The sequence below is a fragment of the Chlamydotis macqueenii genome, chromosome 6 (assembly GCF_036417535.1).
Source record: "Chlamydotis macqueenii isolate bChlMac1 chromosome 6, bChlMac1.mat, whole genome shotgun sequence".
Taxonomy (NCBI): domain Eukaryota; kingdom Metazoa; phylum Chordata; class Aves; order Otidiformes; family Otididae; genus Chlamydotis; species Chlamydotis macqueenii.
In genome coordinates, this window is record NC_141561.1 from 18,861,524 (window position 1) to 18,883,847 (window position 22,324).

The window sequence follows — 22,324 nt, forward strand, 5'->3', positions numbered from 1 at the left end:
ATATAATAAGTGACATAGTTAATATTGCCACAGAAGCTGTATCTTTTCCCAAAGTTTCAAACTCTGGTAATCTTGAAATCAGGGATAACAACCATGTTTCCTTCAAACTCACTAACTGTGAACTCCATCGAGCCTAGGACTTGACAATATTGGAATAATCTTTTTTTTCCTCACAGGGCCTAGAGGGTTACAGGCCCTGTACAGCCCTGCTGAAAAGAAAATCTGTTTCTGCCTGAATGAGATAAAATAGTTCATAAATGCTTACTGGAAATCTTTTTTCACACTGACATGATGCATGTTTTCAATAACTTGTATGTCTTCTCCAGAACATATCAGCTTGTGGCAATTTTTGCATAGGAATGTTATTAGTGAAGGATTTTTCTTGTATGTCTTGCATTGATCTCTCTTTGCCTTCATTTGTTTTTCCACTATGCTTTGCAACTGGAAATTCTGAATCTAGAAATAGATCAGTAAGAGCACTGTAACATTCTGGTGGAATGACAATAGTAATTTTTCAGTTATTTTACTGAGTTCATTGACAACATGACTTCTACTAAATTTTCCCTACTTGTGCGCTTCCCCCCTTCTATTGGTAATAGAAGAGTAGACTTTTCTAAAGGCCCAGAAAACATAGATTATAAAACAAGTATTGGCAGAAGGATTCAAGGCCATATGTAGTAACTAGTATTATTTTAAGTTTTCCTCCCCCACGCAGATTTTAAATAGAAAGTATTTCTTACAACATAAATCAGTCTTCTTTAAAGGGAAAGTGCAGAGTTGCAGTAAATACCTTATTTAAATACTCTTCCTTTGGCATCTTCTGGACGCGCTGAATGGCCTTATACATCATTTTCTCACGGAAAATATTAACATCTTCACGTTCAACAGCTCCTGAGCCACTTGAAGCCACAAGTGCATAGGTGCTCTCATCAGCTCGAGCTCGACCACGAGCCTACAATTTGCGAGGAATACAACATAAACAGCACAATGTTCCCTGCAACACCGCACAACATTTTTTCCTAGTTTTGTAATGGAAGACATGTACTGTTCCTTACACAGTGTCCCCACAGAGCATTTTTTTTCCACTTAACTCAGACAGATAAAGAATCAGTGAATAACACATACTGTTTCTGCATTATCATCAAAGATACCTGTGAAAATAGTACTCAGGAGATTTGTTATTAGCACAAAGTTTTGCAAAGCAGAAACTGTAGTTTGTCACCAAAACATAAGTATACATTTAAATATTAAATATATAAACATTTGTGTTCACAAATTAAGTGAGAACATGGACAAACTGATATTCTGATATGCAGTTATCTCTTTTTAGCTGTTGGTGGTACAAATTTATTTTCCATCGACCAGTCTGCTGATAATATTCTCTTATCTTTTCTATTAAAAGAGCTTACTGTTTGTGTAGCACTTTAAATGGATGTTACACCATTACACATGAAGGTAAATGTTATATTTCATTCAAACTGAGGATGGCCATTGGAAAGGAACCTTATTGCAAGAGCATTTTCTCTTTTAGCATGCAAGTATTTCAAATTTATCTCCAAACCCCAGGTATATGATTCACTGTTTGCACATTCCACATATTCCAAATAGAAAAGCACTTAAAAAAATAAGTTATGTATGCAGTAAACTCATACCTGCACCATAGCAATTTCATTGGTGACAAGGCCATAGCGAATAACGATGTTACATTCTTCGATGTCTAGGCCTTCCTCAGCTACAGTAGTAGCAATAAGTAAATTTACATTTCCACCTTGGAATTTATCAATAACTTCCCTTTGCTCATTCTGTAAATTAAAAAAAAAAAAAAATCGGTATATTAACTTTCAGTATTAGTTTCTGTCATCAGTTTCTTCTAATTAAGACGTTTAAGGAATTAAAGTTCCAAAGCACTTAAAATTCCCCATAATAAATGGGGATTATAATTTCTGTGTTCTGGGGAGCACCAAAAAGCACAGCAATTATACACTTAAAAAGTAAAGCATTAAAAACATGGACTTCTGAATTAGCTGGATATTTCAAACAAGCTTGAGCAGAGGGACAGAAACTTCCTATTTGCTATATTCAGTTTCAAAATGCAGAGGCTATTGTTTTGTTTCTGCAATGCAGTGCACAGATTGAATACAAAATTTTCATAGAGAACAAGCAATTTTTTGAGAGAACAATTCCTAACTTGTTATTTTTAGAAACTGAGAGCACCTGAAGGAAATGGACGCTGCCTAGCAGTAAACCACACCACTTTTGCTTAAATGCTGAAGTGGCAATTTTATGGGGAGTAAAAAGCAGAACAGAAGAGAAGTTTTAGGATACTTGGTTTTGAAAATGTTTAATTTGGAGGTATAAATCATCAGGAAGATGTGTATAAAGTCAACACAATGGTACAAGATAGACTTGAGTGATAAATTGTGATATTTTCATTGCGAGTTTTGGCAAATTCTCCTTCAATGATTATGCGTGTGTGAAGCATGCATATAAATTGGTATAAGTTGATTAAGCAGTGATATCAGAAAAAGACAGGCATAATCAACATTGTAATTTTATTTTTCAAGTCAGCAACTAAAATGTAATTTGAATTACTGTTGTCCTGAGAAGTATAAACTCATTTAACTATCATATTTTTGCTACTGCCATTTTGTTCACTTTTCCCTCCTATGCCTCAGTACAACTTGCGTCGCTTTTGACTATATACTCCTCTAGGAAATGACTGGCTGTTACTTCTATTGCCACAGAATCAAAATCAAATCAGTTGGTTTCTTGTGGAAATAAAATTATTCTGACATTGTTATTCACCCATCCTGCAGCTTATGAAGGTAAGTTGCTGGCAGGTAGGAAGTCAGAACTCTGGGCTCCAAAGTTCAGTCTGTTTTTCTAGTACTAAAACAAGCTGCTTTCTCACATCATGTGCAAGATTTTTATGCTGTAGTGCACGGTTCTGTACCTGAGTCATGGGTTTAATTTCACTGTTATGTCCAGCACCAATAAGATAATGGGCCTTAATTCCCACTTCTTCAAATTTTGGGTTATCCTTAATCCACTGGAATAGAGCAAAGGCACTTAGACGAGTCTTTGTGAAAATAATTCCTCTAGGTTCCTCAGTCTTCGTGAACTCCTCCATTAAAGTGTTTCGCAACTGTATTAGCTTCTCATTTTCATATTCTGGCTTTCTAGCCAACTCTTTCAGCTGTTTCTTTTTTGCTTTAAAAATAGCAGATGTAAATTAAGAAAAAGAAATAATGTAAAATTACAGCTCTAGGAAAATAACAAAGCAAAGAGCAGCTTTCTATATAACACTCCTAGCATGGTTAATTCACATCCAGTTTGAAGAGCTGTGGCATACCAATTATTTTTCAAGACACTTTACATTTATTAAAAACACACTAATCAATCAAAATAAATCACCATTAATTTTTTGACATACACTCTGCCTATATTTTGTGGTGAGAATAAGCAAAAGAAAAAAACTCTTGTCTACACACCAGAAGTGCTACAGAGCTAAGTCCACTGTAATAAAGAGCTAAATCACAGCTTATAATATTTGCAAAATAGTTTTAAAATAATTGAAAAAGTCTTACAAGGAGAAACAGATTAATATGTACAGCCCTCAGAGCTCATAATGTTTTTATAAATTTAGACATAAATTGTCCTTGGGACATTCATTAAAGTAGGAATCCTCACCAGAAACATGCAATGTAACAGACACCAGGATGGGTGCATTGTTATCGGTAATGCAGCTTTTAAAGGCATTTCAGTATGCTCAGTGAAATGTTAATGCCTCTTTTCGACAGGCACTATATTGACTCTGACCAGGGAGGATTCCTCAGGTGTTTTTATTTTTTTTAAAACTTCTGATATTTAAAAGCCTACATCATTCTCAGATGATCATACAAACACAATAATAACACTTTAAGTTAGGGGCCTTGTGTGTTAAGCTATTACAGTCACTCTGATGTCATCATGCTGTGCAGATTATTGCATTGCACCTCGTCCAATGCAATGGTAGTCAATGTGTCACAAACTACTACACCACTTAGGCAGTGACTTTCTGACTACAGTCTTACTCATATTTTAGAATGTAATCAAGCATATACAAATACATAAAAAAAAAGGTAGATGTAACAAACACCCACAATTTTCCCCCTTAGTTAGACCTACACTAAAAGCTGCAGTGAGTTTATCACCCAAAGATGACCTCTGCTCTTAAAAGTTGGAAAAGGAAATTTTAGATTTTCTTCCATTACTCCTGACACCTTCAGTGGCAAAATCAGAACGAATTGGAATATAATTTATTCTTCACTATCAGGTTCTTTGAACTTCATTTAGATGTGGAAATTAAAGCAATCTAGACAACTCAGTTTAATTTTTTGGTTCTCAGCAACAGCTCAATACTGAAACTCTAAATAAGAGGGCATAAAGACAGGTACAAAGAATCATTAAAAAACACAATGACATTATCTACTCTAATCTACTTTTCTAAAAGTTTTGTTAACATTTCCTGAATTTCTTAATGATGGCATTTTGAATTTGTAGTTAACAGGATACATGAAGTTAGGAAACATGCTGCAGTAAAATCTATTTTCTTTTCCACTGCCCAGGAGCCACAGGCAATGGGAGCAAATTTGCCTACCTCTTCCTCATCGTAAAGGCAGTAAAGGATAAAAAGGGGCAAAACAATTAGAGTGTCAAGGACTGAATAAATTCTAGTTCCAAGGTGAATGATCTGAAAAAAAGGCAAGTAACTTTGGTCTTTGCAATTTAATCCTCTGTTTAATTCTCTCACTAATTGGTCTGTACTTGAAACTTAGGGTCATCACTCCCATCGCTCAGTATATAGACAAAAAAAACTGGTAGAAAGGGTTGGTTAAAAACCTGTCATTTCATTACTTTGGTATTCCATTTGCTCAACCTTTTGCCCCTCAGGAGTGTCTAGTGGAATACACATTCTATGTATCTATCGGAGTCCTCAGGGATGCTTCACTGGAGAAAAGCAGAGATCAGTTTTTACTCACTATTAGCTAAAAGAAAGTGCCCTTAGGCCAAAACTGAAGAACTTCTACTACATGATCACACTATGATGTTGTTTAATGTCCATACTGTATGGACTGGGACATCCAGATACTGTCATAATAAACAACATGGCAATCTCTAGGATGTAATAATTAATGGACCCATGCAAATCATGTTAGCGCATAATCTATGGATTTCAAATATGAAATATCACAATGTATTTCAAACTTACCATTAAATAATCCTATTAGAAATTCATCTGTTTCATCTTGTTTTGATACTGCTGGTTCATCATCATCATCATCATCACTCCTTACTGTCTTCTTACTTTTCTCCTCCTTATAAAAGTTATTTAGGTGATTGTATGCATCCACCATTCTGATGGTATCATTTATCTGGAGAGCATCATTGTATTTCTTCAAGTGTTCTGCACAGACGCGTTCCTTGCGTTTCTCTTCTTTTGCAGCTAAAAGTGAATAAAAAATATAAAAACATGCCTGTTTATAGAATGACCCAAAGAAATCCAAAGCTGGGAAATTTTTGCCATGCAGTTACCTCTTCTCTCTTCTCTAATTACCCACTGTTCATATGGCTGAGTTCCAAACTCAGATTTTGGATGGAGCTGGCAATAGTTTTGAATGTCTGTCATGATCTCAGTAATTCTCTCTCTAAATGGATCCTAGAAATAAATTGATTACCAAAGTAAGTAAGCATCTTCTGGCAACAAAAACATTGGCTAGTACCACACTGAGTAATTTTTAAATCTTAAATTAAAAACCAAGTAAGGTTGCTAAGTATATTTAGAGTTACAGAAATAAATAGTTCACAATATTAAAAAAGTACACTGTGAAATAACATATTTTTAGTGAATATAATGTCAATCCAATACAAACATTTGTGGTTCAGAAGGTCTTTTGACCAGATACCTCAAAAAAATCTCACCAAAGTAAAAATTTAGTTCAATTTGACTTTACTGATAATTTTCCGTACAGAGGAAAGCAGCAGATAAATACACACATATTCAAATAAGCACTATGGATCACAAAAAATCTAAAGAAAAAAGATCATTAGCTAAAAGTTTTTGATACCATACAACACAGTTTTAAATGGGAATATAATTTTAACATTGATTTGTTTGAAAAAACATACCCTTCTTTTGTCATCTGCAATCACAGTCTTCTTATATGGTTCCTTCACCTGATTCTTCAATTGGGAGGCATGCTCTTCAACAGTCATGAGTCTACATGCATCAAGATTGGCACAGATCTGGAGAAAACAAGATGTTATTTCTTTTGATGTTTAATGAGTTATTTGACGAGAAAGCTGAATTAATGCAACAGAACTTCTCATTTAGACATTGTCTTTTATGTAACTTTATTTTCTTCCTACAAAAATTGGATACAGACACTATCAGTATAAGAAAGGCCAAGTCTTTGAAAAGCATTTGAGAAAAGCTGAACAAGTTACTTTTTAGGCCAGAAGTGATCCTTGCACACAGAAAAAAACTTGTAGATCAGGGTGCAAAACGATATTTTGAAAAGCAAAATACACCATCAATACTTTGGAAGAGTAGATTTTGAAACACAAAACAAATAAACAAAACCAATGGTGAAACAGTAAAAAAAAAATAGGGAGTAACTGGTCATGAGAGTGAAAAATAATTTGAAATTATGTTTCTTGGAACAGCAAGAGCTAGAGAAAATTTCTGTGCTAACTGCACAACTGAACTGGACTTTTCTGCATTTGACCTCTTCCAGAAAAAAACAGGTACCTTTCCGTCACTAAGTCTAAAGTAACGGGGAAACCTTAAAATTTTTATAAGCACAGAAAACAGGAAAAGAAGTCTGAGAGGCAACCTTTTTAATGTCTTCATCAGTAGTTATCTATTTGAGCTTGCTTATTTGGATTATATTTCTATAGATACAAACTCCAAGATCCTATCATTAAGATTTCACAGCTGATGAAAAGGAATTCTCTGCTTTTTCCATTGCCAGAAAATTTTTCTCTCAAAACACCTCCCAATTCTATACACTTCAGGCAGGCCTCACCTATTCAATATCCCATTCTGCTCTTGTGCAATTTGCTAGTCAGGAGTTTTCACTGGAGTACTGGGTTAGATTCTACTTTTGTATAACTAATGTAAATCCATTGAATTTTAAGTAAAACAGAATTTCTTTAAGTATAGAATTTAACCAATTATCTCCAGTCATGTGTTTATGCAACTACACAATACTCCCCTGAGTAACTCTAACTGCTGTAAAGAAAAATATTTGTATGCTACCTGTATTTCACAAGTGGTTTCTGTTTAAGTATTCGTTTTTCACTTGCTTGCATCCACACAAAAGCCCAACTGAGTCACTATAGAAATATAGATATAAAATACTGTGACCTCTCTAGGATTTAGGAATACACAGTAACTTCTAATCCATCAATGGAAAAAATAAGATTTTTATTAACTATAAAACCTCACTTTTTTGTGGATTTCTTGCCTCTGATCTTAACTTGAGAAGTTTTTTCAAGTGAGGAAATCTTTTTACTTCCCTTTTCTGTAGCCATACTTCCCTGTAAAGTAACCTTTATCTGTACATTTGTAGCGGGTCAATTTGCTGAATGGCTGTGAGCTGAACTCACAGGTACACATGGAAAAAAAAATAAAATCAGATTATGTATTTGGCACCTAACACTGACTTTAAAAGTTTTACTTGAACAAGATAATATCCCTTTGACAGCTTGCAAGTGTGAGGGCTATTTACTTTCAGAATATGTTCTTCAGCTTTTGAGTAGGATGTTGCACCTCCTACACCAGGTGAGGCTGTAAGTCCCAAAATCTGAGGCTGTGGGATCAGTGGTTTGTTTTCTTTTGCCAGTTTCCTGTTCTTCATCTTTTCTTTTAAGTAACGTCGCATTATATTGTTGTAGACACCTTCCTTTTGAGTGTGATGACACTCATCAATAATGATGAGTGAAAAATCTGAAAAAAAAAAAAAGACCCCTAAAGTGATTAATTTTCTTTCAAATGTAGAATTTGTGTGACTGAATTTTCTTACACTGATGAAGAGGACCTGTCGGTTTGTTTGAGCCCTAATGCATTAGGATATTTCTATTGCTGGAGGAAGGTCTGGATGGAAGCTCTATATATTTAATGGATTTTGGAATCTTTGCTGCAGTCCTGATGTGTCAAGTAGTTTCAGACTTCATGTAATGTAAAAAGCTTTTCTATTTTTGCAAAACAAATCTGATCATATAAAGAATTTCTGATAGATATATTTAATAACCAGTGGGAAGAATATATAGTTTAACTCAACCCTATCTTTTATATCCATAGCTGTATCTGACAAACTACATACTCTTTGTTTATGAGAACATACATAACATGTTAGAAGCCTTTCAGACATTCTAGAAAGACCTATCCTGATCAAAATATGCTTCCATTTTATAGCAACACGGAGATTTCCTCCCTATTCCTGTTCAAATAAAAGATTTATATTACTTTATGGATGTGTCATTGGAAAGAATAAACAGATGGTGGGAGCACTACCAATCATCTCTCTTTTGTAGTGGAGGAAACTGATGAAAATTCAGACAGGTATTGTGTGCTTTCTAGTCAGATCATATTTACATGCAACAAGTGAAGTACTGTGTGATAAGGAAAATAAAGATTATTTTTGTTTGTTTTAAATTTCTCACAAACATAGAAAACATCTCTTTATTCTATCTGCATATACAGCCAGTGACACATATTTCAAGGTTCCAATTTGAAAGACTCATGAACATTTCTCTGTTTCTCTAACAGCAAAACTGGTTTATGGAGCTCCCACTCTTCCTGCAGCTGGCCAGTAACTCTTTAATTTGACATTGTTTCCTACAATTCGACAAATGTTTGTGGAAATGACTGTAAAGCAGGATTAAACTCTTTTTTCCTTCCTTTTTTTTTTTTTTTTTTTTTTTTAAATCCAAACAGTTTCCATGGTCTTGTTTACACATTAGTGTGCTCAAATTGTTGCGTCACTACAAATGAGTTTACAACAACTGGCAGGAGAAGTTGGAAACTAAAAGAGAGCTAGAACACTCTCAGTTGGCTTTTCTGCTGGAGAAAATATCACGTAACTTTGTATTTGAAGAACCTAAAGAAAGGTGGAGACTGAACAAGGGAAATTTTATTTAAAGGCTAAACCAAAGACTACCGCTAGGAAAGCAAAATAGTGCTCCATGTCACTGGGGAAATCTGATTGTCTTCACACAAGTGGTTCAGGAAGCCAGTTTGGACTGGAGTGATGTGGTTTCAAACCTAAATATGTATTTTTTTTCCTAAGATTTTTACATATTGCAAGACTTCAGATGCAGTGCTGGCAGCTTCTCATTTATTCTGCCAACATGAAATTACTCCCTTTGATTTTGATCATCACCTCTGCAATGCGTATTCCTATCATGACTCAGGAAGAGCCTAACCCATGAGAAGAGATGTGCTTCTACTAAGGAAGTGATACACAGCTTTTAGAAAGCCCACAGAGTGATTTCAACCCTTGGTAACAAGGGTAAACATTTGGTAAAATGGAATTAAGAGAGTTCCCTCCACTTCACTGAGGCTGGAATTCCATGTTACATGTAATGCAGACCTCTGTGGAAAAAGATTAAAAAGTATAAACAGAAATCAGGAAGAAAAACCTTATAACTAATTAGGATGGTTTATATAGGCTGTGAGTTAACCAAGTTATAGCTATAAAAATGGAGTTGGCTCTGTTCAGGCTTGCTTGCCTTTGGTCCAGCTGAACTTACTAACACAGGTGTAATAGCAAGGAAACATGGCTCTGTCTGCAGGGCCAGCTCAGTTCTGGTAAAGATGTAACTCATTATGCAGGAAAGTTTGCAAGGTCTGAAACCCATTCAAAAAACCACTTTATTACACAAGCTGGTTGGGACTCAGGCCAATTCTAATCAGGTCCGCAGTTCCTGAAGAAATGTTCAGGTGCCTCTACACAGCATTCCCAAATGATTCAGATTTGGGAAGGTTTATTAACTTAGGTGCAGTGGAAAGGAAATAAGTATAAAGAAATCTCTGTTACTCTGCCTAGATTAATAAAAAGGCATTCTGAAGGAGGGAGGCAATTCTGAGATACCCAAGTGGCTCTGCAGGAGTTCATTTGGATCAAGCAGCAGTAGGCACTGATAGACACAGAATGACCACTCAGGTTTCGCTGCTGTCTCTCTAACACCCAGACAAGTACAACTTTTATCTCAGAACCCTTACTTTGAATATCATAGTTCTCCCCTCAGCTACATCCTTTCCCATCTAAAAAAGAGTTGACTGTATGCAGATAGAGGGAGAAGTTACCATCTCACAGAAGAGGGTCACTGCAGCCCAAATCCTGGAGCTGAAGTCATGGGTTGTTCCATTATTTGTACATCACTGGCAGATAATACCATTTCCTTTCTGATCACCTGTAGATATCTGCCACTTTATAATTCTGGGCAAACAATTTTACCTCATTTCACCTTGTATCTTTTGTTTTCTTCAACTTCCTTCATCTGTTGTAGGAGACCATTATATCTGCCAGCCTCAGAGAAATAGTTATAAGTAATTGTATCTCTGTACGTTAGCAATATGGTAAGCGTTTAAAGACTATATCTTTTATAACAGATTGGCTTTTATCTTGTGTTCCATTGTACTTCTTAAGCTACCAACTACATTTGAGGTTTTATAATTTTTTAATCAACCTGTTTATGGCTTCTCTGTGATATAACTCAATGCTCTACCAAGCTTGGAAAGTAGAACCAGTATGGCTGCATTTGCACAAAGTTGTGCTTGAGCTAGATAAAATAAGAAGCATAAAAAATATTTAGTACAAATGAACTGTAAAAGTCTAATTTGGCTGGAAAAAACTGCATACTCATTAACTAAGTTCTGGTTTTGACTCTCAGCTTGCATTTATAAAACCAGTCAACTGAAAAAAACATTAACTACTGAATGCGGTACATTTTTACTCCGCAGTTTTCCAGAATAGATACATATTTTTAGCCCTTCTGTAAAAATTTCAAAATTAAAAAACTTGCCTGATAAGTGGACACCTTCTTCACCTTCTTCGGCTGCATTTAACAGTGAATTCTCAAGGATCTGTGCTGTACTGATTATGACATCATTTCTTCTGACAACTTCAGGAAATGAGATTTTCAGCTGAGAATCACCACTTAAACCAATAACCTGATACCAATGCTTCAAGAATGGATTGAACTCCTTTCGTAAATGTTGTTCCACCAATGGTACCTGAATAAAAAATTACAAACAATTTAAACCACAGCATACATAGGATTAAAAATACATGGTTGCTTGCCAGAAATGGTGTTAGGTGAACACACACTTTGCACAAAGTATACTTTTTTTAAAAAGCAAACATCCCCTTATTCACTGCAGGGTAGGATTAAAAAAAACCCCACCAAACACAAAAAACAAAAGCAAGCACTAAAAATCCCCAACCCAATCAATCCCCTCCAGCTGCTCCTATGAAACTTTTGGCTTAACTCTGCCTTAGAAAGAATGAACAAACCATGCATGCTCTGGCTTTGTAACTGAGCTTGTCACATGCTATGGATTTGATTCTTATAGGAAATTGTACTTTTTTACAATAATGTGGTTATTAGGGCATATTAAATTTGCACTTGCACTAGGGTAAACTAAAATGATTCATGTTTGCACCACGGTGATGGTGCAATGGCAATGACAAACTAGAGCTGTATGCCTTTAAACATAGCTACATCTGAAGAAGCTGAGAAAGGTGTTCATATTCATTTTACAAGTTCTATATTAACAGTGCATGAGGTTTGAAAAATACTGTTTTTTAAAAAATGGACCAACATACCTTATTAACAAGTACTATAACTTTTCCAAGCTCTGATGCTCTTTTCTTCTTATCCAAGTGATCTTTGGTAATGTAAACAGCCACTCTAGTTTTACCACTGCCTGTAGGGAGACATATTATAATATTCTCCCCATTCAGTGCTGGCTTTGCAACTTCCATCTGGTAATCTCTCAGGATCAGATCTGGCTCAGGGGAAGCTCTGCTCTCCACTTCATCTTCATCTAAGGGTACAAAGAAATATAAGTATCAAACAGGACGCACAGAACATTTATCAGAATATTGAACAAGTGTCCAAGGAAAAAATTCTAATTTACTATCAGAAGCATCTTCTGGATAAATAGAAATAGGGCGTATTAGCATAGGCAGTGCGGCTCTGTGAACCTGTGCAACTCTGGATCAAAACTGACATCCAGTCACCAATGAGGGTAGGTGGAATAAGCCACAGTATGTCTTCACTCATCTATGTTAACATGACTATTCATACACTGTTATGTATGAATTCAAATGACACAGTTAGTAGCACTGGGACCAACAAAGCTTGTGTTCAGAGCTGCAGTATTTATAATCCAGCCAATCTTACGTGACGTTCTCTTTCATCAGTACTGAAATTTATTTGGTTGCAAGTGAGCTACCTTTTAAAATACTTCCCAGAGGATGAAAAGAAGGATGAAGCCATACAAAGAAAAAGAGATAGGGATCATTTAAAAATGATGAAGGGAGTTATAAAATATAAAGACCAAACAGATAAGAAAATTCAATTGCCCACACAGGACAGAGCTAACTGCAGAAGGTATCACACCTATTCATGGTAGAGTGCGTTGTTTCCAGACTGACTCATACATAATGTAATCGAGCTGTTCACTAAAAAAGCCATATACATTTGCCACCTGAAGGCCAAAACCTTCCATGTATCACATAAAATGCAATGGCAGAGAGTTCAGATCTATGGCTCACAGGTGAAAGAAACAATGTTCAAAAGTTAAAACTGGAAAAATGCTCTTGCATTATTTCAGGCAGTAAGAAAAGCAGATCAAGTTGCTTGAGTCTACATATATTTAGGAAGCCAGAAATTATTTCAATGGAGTTTTGGGCTTTTTTTTTCCCTACAGACATGTTTAAATCACCCTCCAAGCATTAACTGTCCTCAGTGAAGAAAAGGCACAAATTCATTCTACTAAAATGAGGAAAAAACCCTATAGTTTTATTTCCTGATATCATTAAGTGAAGAATCATGAGGATTTTATTATCAGTTATACATTACATACAAAATAAGTGTATTTTTCTAGTATCCCTGATTCCATTAAATAAAACTAAACTAACAAGAAGTAATGAAGCTTGATAAAATACTGCTGATGGAAACATCCAAATGCCATTCTTAAGTGTTTTTTGCTTGTTTTGCCTTTTAGTGTGAGTGCAGTACTACCTGGAACACAGGGAAATTCACACTAGAGAGTACTTGCTGTTAGTTATCTGACTTCTGCTACTCTCTTTTGAGGAAGAACGTTGTTTGCTTTCTGGTTGGCTAAATACAATAGTTCAATCATATTGAAACTAGCACTTTATCACCCATCTGTTTGGTTAAATTTCAGTTCCTTAACATCCTCAATTAACTGTCCAGGCCTAAAAAAATATTTAACTTCATTCTCTCCTAGCTTCCTCAGCCCCTGTTTACATTAAGACCAATACAAGAATCTTTTCACAGGATTTGATTCCATTAAAGAATTTTCATCGTGCACAGTATAACTTAGGGAAGTTGTCTGCCTTCATAAAAGGCTCATATGAATTGCTTCTCTGGGCTAAAAGAAAGATAGTAATTATGCTTCTATTGTCCTAATTCAACCATTTTTCTTAAATGTAAAATGATCCTTGCACAGAAAACTGCGACTCAATTCACACGATTCTTTGCATTGAAATCCACATCACGTCAATGCAGTAAGACACTATGCAAATACCTCTGTTAATACAACAGCCTTACTGCAAAATTTCAAAGTATAAAATCCATAAAAAGCACAAAGTCTGTCTGTATCTCCTTAGCTTTTTTTTCTCATAGTTGCTCTCACTGAGTTTACTAGGCATGATTAAAAAGAATGAATTTTTTTTTTAAACATTTTAACTAGCTGTTTTTAAAGCCCCCATGTAAACAGAACACAGTGTAAGTAAACATTGGGAAAAAATCTGTTCTGCATTCTTCACATAACTGTAGTGATTTATTTTGTTCTGCTGGACTGCTGGAGATAGCCAAGGTCTAGTTTACTTAATGGGAGATTTTTCAGGAATCTTAAAGGACCAGGCCATATACATATACGTGCTGCCACATGCTAGTAGCCTGTATCAGCCTGATCAACTCATATGGTGTGACTGTCCACAGAACAGAGAAGTTTCTGTGCCCAGACATTTCATGTGACACAGTGAGGAAAAAAGTTCAATGTGACTGATGAGTCATCTCAGTTCATGCAGAAGTGTCAAGTATATTCTTCAGAGTTAGCACTACACAGACTAAAATCTTAGCTATACAGTAGCAATTTAGATCTGAGATATCCTGAAGTTTCCATGTACTTACAAAATACATGGATATTTAAAAAGCTTGAAACTATTTTAAAAGCATGTCTAGTAAACACTTTGCAGCCATATGATATGTCACATTTACACTGGTTTTACTGATCTAATGCTAGCTTTATCAGGCAGAACTCGTATGAAAGGTACCCAGATTGTTTCTAGCCCTTGTACAAGACACAGTCCCAGCACAAACTTTATAAAAGCTACATTCCAAAATGTAACTGGTTCCTCTTGACTTCTGTGTAGGCAAACACAGGCTGTTCACCATGGTGGGGAGCTGCAAATTCATTCTGCCTGAGGTCTAAGATTAAAAAAAGAAGAAAAATATTGGGATGTCTTTTACAACAGCATTGTTTAATTTGTCTCAGAGTATATACATAGCAAGTTCATATCTGCCTGCAAAGTATTATGTAAACACAGCCCAATATTTAGTTTAAAACTATATTTAGAACTTGCACATATGTTTAAGTGTGAGATTTACAAAGGTCTGCAGATACTAACCTCCATTGATTAGCCTCCTTTTACAAACAGGGCTACTAAATTACTTAGGTTCAATGTGGAACTTCATTACTGTTCTGCAAGTACCCTGGAAACGCTTTTCCTCACTCTTAGATGCCTTTAAAGCATGTCCTGTTCGCTCTCACTTACCCTATGCAGAGGTCAGACACAATCTACTTCTCTCTGAGAGCAAAAGAAGCACATATATGTGGCAGCACTGTGAATATCTGTACAGGTGACTGCACTGGATGACTTCTGGAAGTGCCTTCCAGCCTGTGTGATTCTATCATTCTGCATCACTGACCATTTTGTATGATGATGATGTCTAGAGACCTATTCAGATGATCTCAGTAAATCCACTCTTTTGGGGCTGGGACTTAAGTCCAGACCCATAAAAATGGCATGTTTTCCAACAAAATAAGAGGAAGTCTGGCATCTAAATACTATGAATAAGAGTATACAGTGAAAGCCTTCCACTGATTTTTTTTTCTAGCTCATTCACAGAGTGCTTACCCTCCAGAACTTATTTTGCAATTATTAAACACTAGAAGGGAAACATACCTGAACTGGTTGTGCAGCTCTGTCCCAGGTTTTCATTCAAGTAACTGATGCTTCCATTTCCTATGGAGACATCTGACTCTAAATGAAAAACACAAACAAATGTAGTGTAGTATATCTGCTATACAAATATAAATGGCAAAAGCATATTGTGTGCTCTCTCCCTAAGTTGTTAAAATAGGCTAGCAAATGTCTGTCAGGGATGGCTGAAGTATAATTTCCTTTATTAAACTTCTTAGGTAAAGAAAAAGTTGTGAAAAATATAATTAATTTTCTTATGGAAGAAAATACAGAGTGGAAGATGAAAATTCAAAACATAGCAGAGGTAAGGCCAAGTAGGTCATGATTTATTGTTGTTAGGCCTCTATGTTCTGTTTGCTTGAAAGCAAGGGTCCACGCATATGACCACCTGCACGATCCCCTCTAGTCCTATTTTACTGTATCTTTTCAGAGCGGTGAAGAGCCAAAAAAAAGAAAGAAAACCATGTTGGTCTACTAGATACACAGCACTGCTGGCAAACTGAAGACATTCTCTTTTACTCCTTGTAAGCTATGTGAGTTATGTACCAGAATCGTGATTTTTTTTTTTTAAAGGGATTTCTTCATGTAATATGAAAAGAGTAAACCACAGTTCCCAGGCAGAGAAGATTCAGTAAATCTTCCAAACTGCTTGCAAGTAAAAGCAGAGACCGACAATCCCGTGACACCCAGTAGGAGACTTGGACACTGCCACAGAAATCCGGCAAGTTTACTGTAGCTATTCTAATGTTAAGCTCTCCCTCTGCTGGGCACTCACTGTATTACACCGACCTTTTTTTTAGTCACAAGTGTGATTTATCTAGCTAGATTTTCCAAAACTCAGTCCTTTTAATATCTAAAGAGATACAGAGTTCTAGAAAAATCTGCTACAAACAGCCTCACCCTGCACTGTCAGCTTACCTGCAGCACTCTGCAACTGAGCTCATAGTGTGCATAAGAAATCAGTCAGAATAATAGCACTGACCTATGTTTTGCTTGATTAGCTACAAACCTAGTATCCTGTCAAGTTTTGCTTAATTACAGAATCATAGAATGCTTAGGGTTGGAAGGGACCTTCAAAGGTCATCTAGTCCAACGCCCCTGCAAGAAGCAGGGACATCTCCAACCAGATCAGGTTGCTCAGAGCCTCGTCCAACCTGGCCTTGAACGTTTCCAGGGATGGGGCATCCACCACCTCTCTGGGCAACCTGTTCCAGTGTTCCACCACCTTCACTGTAAAAACTTTTTTCCTAATATCTAATCTAAATCTACCTCCCTCTGCTTTAAAACCATTACCCCTCATCCTATCACAACAGGTGCTATTGAACAGTCTCTCCCCATCCTTTTTGTAGGCCCCCTTGAGGTACTGGAAGACAGCTATAAGGTCTCCCCAGAGCCTCCTCTTCTCCAGGCTGAACAGCCCCAACTCTCTCAGCCTGTCCTCATAAGAGAGGTGCTCCGGCCCTCTTATCATCTTCGTGGCCCTCCTCTGGACCTTCTCCAACTGGTCCATGTCCTTCTTATGTTGGGGGCTCCAGAACTGGACGCAGTACTCCAGATGGGGTCTCACCAGGGCAGAGTAGAGGGGGAGAATCACCTCCATCGACCTGCTGGCCATGCTTCTTTTGATGAATAAAGAATACAGTTAGCTGTCTGGGCTGTAAGCGGTCATTGCTGGCTCATGTCCAGCTTTTCATCCACCAGTACCTCCAAGTCCTTCTCCTCAGGGCTGCTCTTAATCTATTCTCTGCCCAGCTTGTACTTGTGCTTGGGATTGCCCTGACCAATGTGCAGGACCTTGCACTTGGCCTTGTTGAACTTCATGAGGTTTGCATGGGCCCACCTCTCCAGCCTGTCAAGGTGCCTCTGGATGGCATCCCTCCCTCCATCGTGTCGACTACACCACACAGCTCGGTGTCATCAGTGAACTTGCTGAGGGTGCACTCTATCCCACTGTCCATGTTGCTGACATAGACGTTGAAGAGGGCTGGTCCCAATAACAACCCCTGAGCAATGCCACTCATGACTGATCTCCACTTGGACACTGAGCTGTTGACTGCAACTCTCTGAGTGTGGCCATCCAGCCAACTCCTTATCCACCAAGTGGTTTGTCCATCAAATCCACGTCTCTCCGGTTTAGAGACAAGGATGTCATGCAGGACAGTGCCAAATGCTTTTCACAATTCCAGGTAGATTATGTCAGTTGGTTGTCCCTTATCCACCAATGCTGTAACCCTGTCATAGGAGGCCTCCAAATTAGTCAGGCACAATTTGCTCTTTGTGAAGCCATGCTGACTGTCACCAATCACCTCCTTATTTTCCATCTGCCTTAGCATGGTTTCCAGGAGGATCTGCTCCATGACCTTGCCAGGCACAGAAGTGAGACTGACTGGCCTGTAGTTCCCTAGGTGTTCCTTGTTTCCTTTCTAAAAATGGGGGTTATGTTTCCTCTTTTCCAGTCAGCAGGAACCTCACCAGACTGTCACGATTTCTCAAATATGATGGACAGTGGCTTGGCAACTTCATCTGCCATTTGCCTCAGGACCTGTGGATGCATCTCATCAGGTCCCATGGACTTGTGCATCTTCAGGTTCTTTAGATGGTCTCAAATCTCCTCTTCTTCTACAGTGGGCAGTTCTTCATTCCCCTAGTGCCTGCTTTTGCCTTCTGTGACTTGGGTGATGTGGCTAGAGCCCTTGCCGGTGAAGACTGAGGCAAAAAAGTCGTTGAGTACCTCAGCCTTCTCCATGTACTGGGTAACCACACATCCTGTTTCCTTCTGGAGAGGGCCCACATTCTCCCTGGTCGTCCTTTTGTCCCCAATGTACCTAAAAGAGCTTTTCTTGTTGCCCTTGACTTCCCTGTTCAGATTTAATTCTGTCAGGGCTTTAGCTTTCCTTACCTGATCCCTGGTCGCTCAGACAATCTCTCATGTTATAGTGTCTTAGAATGGTACTCCTGAAATATACACTACAAAATCTTGGTAACAGAGGTGGAAATTCAATCTAATCTGTGTTCAGTAAAAATATGAAGCTTTGACTTTCCTTTATGCAAGTTTGTTTTCTTTGAAAGGGGAATGAATAACAGAAACAAAACTGCTATTTCACAAGCAACTATAATACAGACATGTGAATTGAAACTATCACAGCTACTACTAGGAGTTAGGTATTTAATTCTAGTGTTTCTAACATAATCATGAAAAGTGATGCAAACATCTGTCTTGCTGTTCTACATTTTTCATAATTTATTCCATACAGACCTCAGAATCTGATCCAATTATGAATCACCACCCTCTGTAGGAAGTGTTATGATAGGCAAGGATATTAAATACTTTAAGCACCTAAATTAAAAGCCTCGTCTCCTAGAAGTCAATACAATCAACAGAAAGGCAGTTAAAAATATATTCACAGCAAAACCTGATTTATAAAAAAATTCCCTATTATAGCATGCATTTAATATCCCATTAAAAGACAGCATTGTCCTGAAAAAAGAAAACCTCATCAGTTATAATCCATGTTCAAAGACCTATGACAAACTATGATATAGCATTAGTGGGAATTCCAGCTCTGAAGATTTCACTGTTATCTCTTGTTTTCACTTTCTAGGAATCCATGCCAATAGGAAATAGAGGATAAAATTAAAATTCTGTGTATCTCTTACATATGGTTTCCCATTTAAAATGACCTACTGAAAGATGTATATGCAGCAGACAATATGCATTCACAAAGTGTTTTGTGCTTAATTATCTAAATTACAGTGTGCAGCATGCATTACAAAATAATCTCTCAACAGAAAACATTACTGGTGAAGTGAAATGCAAAATACTGATTTTCCAAATGAAGGGTAAATAAAATAATGTTCTCCTTTTTCAACTGTGGCAACTTTCTTGAATTATTTTAAAATAATAATTAGAAAAAAAAAACAGTAAGCCTTTCCAAACAATGAAAAGAGTTGATACTCTAACAGCTATTTTCAGCACTTTCACTAGTCTTCCCTTAAAGTGCTACTTGCAAATTGTAATGCATCTTATTCCACAGAAAGATTTTCAGTCACTTTACACTGACTAATAAGTAACTATAAAGACAATGAAACACAAAGAAAAAAATATGGATCTATGCAATATTAATTTTAAAAGTATTTTCTTTCCTGTCCTGTGCTACATTATGTCATAGAAAAAGTTTAAAACATTGGAAAATGTAAAGGAAGGACCAAAATATAAACAGGCTATTAAAACTGGTCCTACTTTCAAATTAATGGGCAGTTTTTCTCATCTGAAGCACTAAGGGACATTTTGTGAGACATCATTTAATTACAGTGTAATTATTTGTTCCGGTCAACTTGTTTTTACGAAACAGGCCTTGAAAAACAGAGCTGCTATTTATTTAAATCGTTGTTTATTTATATAGGTAACTGTAGCCTTAATCCAAGTGTTTCACTTCTGACCTTGCAAACTTACTGCTTTGTGTGTTGGTTTTTGTATGTGCAGTTTCTTATCTGTGTTTTATCATGCACAATTTTTCTGTAGTTTTCTCTTAGGCTAAATGATCTATTTCTACTTTGTCTTTATGACCCTACTGCCTTCATGCCTTCTGTCTCCCTCTGTCTCAGGTACTCCAATAAAAGGGTCAGAGGAGGCTTTTGATACAATGCAAATTGTAGTAATTACAAATTACTTGAAAAAGGTTCTTCCTCCTTGAAATTTGCCCTTCTTAGTACATGCAGGAATGGTAAAAGTGTACTGCAAAACTGACAACACTTGACAGCATCAAATTGCAAACTAAGTGAGTTCTCAGCCTACCTGGAAGTAGAATCTGGGCTCCAGTTGTATTTTCAGCTGCCTTGTCTAAAAATACAGTCTTATGAGATTATGATAAAGGATGGAAATGGAAAAAGACTTGAGTGCAGTTAAGTCTGTGCATTTAAATGAATCTGTCAATTGTCCCAACTTACACTACTTTGGTTCATATCACAGAGCTGATCTGGATCAGAAGAAATGAACTCCTGTCAGCTGAAACCAAATGAGATGTGTTCCAACCACTTGCAGGCACATAGTCCACACCAGACTGGTCAATCTGAACCAAACTGCCAGAATTCATATATTATGTACACCCTTAGCACCATTTCACTGAACAGATCTTCTCAACTGCACAAACTGCTAATACCCACTATTAACTTCAGTACAGTTCAGTGCTGAGCAGACCATAGTTTTCAGGCTAGAATTAGCTTGTGGCACGCTTATTAACAGCTAATAGATCTAGTTATCTGTAAACCTTACCCGGACAAGAGTCAGGTAAAAGATCTGGCTAACAGCAATGAAAACCTACCCTCAGGGAGGCTACAATTAAGAGCCTTAGCCTTGCCCTGAGCGGATTCTAACTTAGAGTGAGGATAACTCAGTCTGATCCATTCTGAATCATCATTAAATACTTGGCACTTCTTCTTTATACTGCCAAATTATGTTCTAATCCAGGAAAACCAAGCTGATATTTTTGTTGTAGTTAATAATTCACTACTTGCTACAAAACATTGTGATATGCTGTTAATATCATACTAAATAAGAAATAGGCTACTACTGTTGCACACTGAAAGGCTGCAGTTTTCATTGCCTTTTTTTTTTTTAATGTATTCATGTTTGATAAAAAAAGAGCAGCCTTAGCTGCCTTACTCCTTTGGCTGAGTAAGCCCACTAAAATAATTTCAGGCAGGATTTATTTCAGTTGTAACTATTGTTTGAGCTCCATCTGAACTCATAACACATACGAATGGTCCCTTAATCATACAGCATATGTTTGAGTCACTGGTTCCCAGCTATGTCTGGGAATTGGTAGTGGTAATCGCTGTTGCTCATAATCAACTTCCAAGGCACGTTTTTAAAAGTGGATCCACATGAACAATGGGCCACAACATTTCTAAAGATTTGTACTAAAAAATGTACTTCTGAGCATGTGATACAAATGACAAAAGGTCGTCTGATGCTCTGTAAATATAAATCCTTAAAATAAACAAAAAAAATTCCTTGTTGAACAGCAGTAAAGGACTTACCAAAACCAAAAATCTTTTCCAATATAGAATTACCAGCCTTCTAGAGAGAAGTACTTAATACAGCTGCAGTTACAGTGGTACAGAAACTTTCCTCTTGATTTAAACTTTGTCAACACGGGGAGGAGTTCTCAACGTAAACCTAATGTTTTCACTAGATAGGACAAATCTACCATGAATAGATCTGAAATAAGGTGTTCATTTAATTATATTACTATTTTTAATTTATGGTATAAAATATGCTTGAAAATTACTAATTTATTCACACGGTAAATTAAAAAATAATACAAAATTATTAAAAGTGCTATTTAAGAGGAACAGAAGATCATAAATGTTGCTCAATTATAAGAAAATCAAGCAGCCCATAAAAGATAAAATATCATCACTACAATTAGGTTACAGAAAATGTCCACATAAAGGCTGCACTTAATGTGCTACAGATTTTTTGGCCAGGTCCTCCTAAGCCATTCTGTACTGTGCTAGAGAATTGGTTTCCGAACTACTTCTTACCTTTCAGATTAATTAGTTTGAATGTGACAACATATCCTTGTCCTAGAGCAACTCTTTGAAGTGAAGTGAACAAATTTGTACATCTGACCCTTAAAATTGCTACTCCTGTTATTTCATAGTGAGAAATGGAATTTACTGCTTCCAAAAAAAAAAAAAAATCAAGATTTACTTTTTCAATTCATTCCCTTCACCTCGACAGTACCATATGTTCCCAAATTTTTGAGCAAGATGAGAGCTAATGCACCAAAAATGTTCTCTCAGTTACTTGCAGT

The 22,324-nt window shown here is 36.7% G+C and overlaps 1 protein-coding gene across 5 annotated transcripts in view; it reads right to left on the reverse strand.

Annotated features, from left to right (window-relative positions):
* The window catches only part of IFIH1 (interferon induced with helicase C domain 1), a 30,138-nt gene that overhangs the window by 2,288 nt on the left and 5,526 nt on the right, over positions 1-22,324 (reverse strand). For 3 of the 5 annotated variants that reach the window (XM_086751375.1, XM_010117589.2, XM_086751373.1), the window contains exons 4-14: positions 15,489-15,566; positions 11,874-12,094; positions 11,071-11,281; positions 7,773-7,990; positions 6,169-6,285; positions 5,575-5,698; positions 5,252-5,485; positions 2,954-3,210; positions 1,653-1,802; positions 791-952; positions 266-456 (exon numbers count right to left, since the gene is read on the reverse strand). In XM_086751375.1, coding sequence (XP_086607501.1) covers positions 266-456; positions 791-952; positions 1,653-1,802; positions 2,954-3,210; positions 5,252-5,485; positions 5,575-5,698; positions 6,169-6,285; positions 7,773-7,990; positions 11,071-11,281; positions 11,874-12,094; positions 15,489-15,566 — 1,963 coding nt within the window. The remainder of the gene's footprint in view (positions 1-265; positions 457-790; positions 953-1,652; positions 1,803-2,953; positions 3,211-5,251; positions 5,486-5,574; positions 5,699-6,168; positions 6,286-7,772; positions 7,991-11,070; positions 11,282-11,873; positions 12,095-15,488; positions 15,567-22,324) is intronic. The other 2 variants (XR_015258955.1, XM_086751374.1) reach the window with 1 other exon arrangement.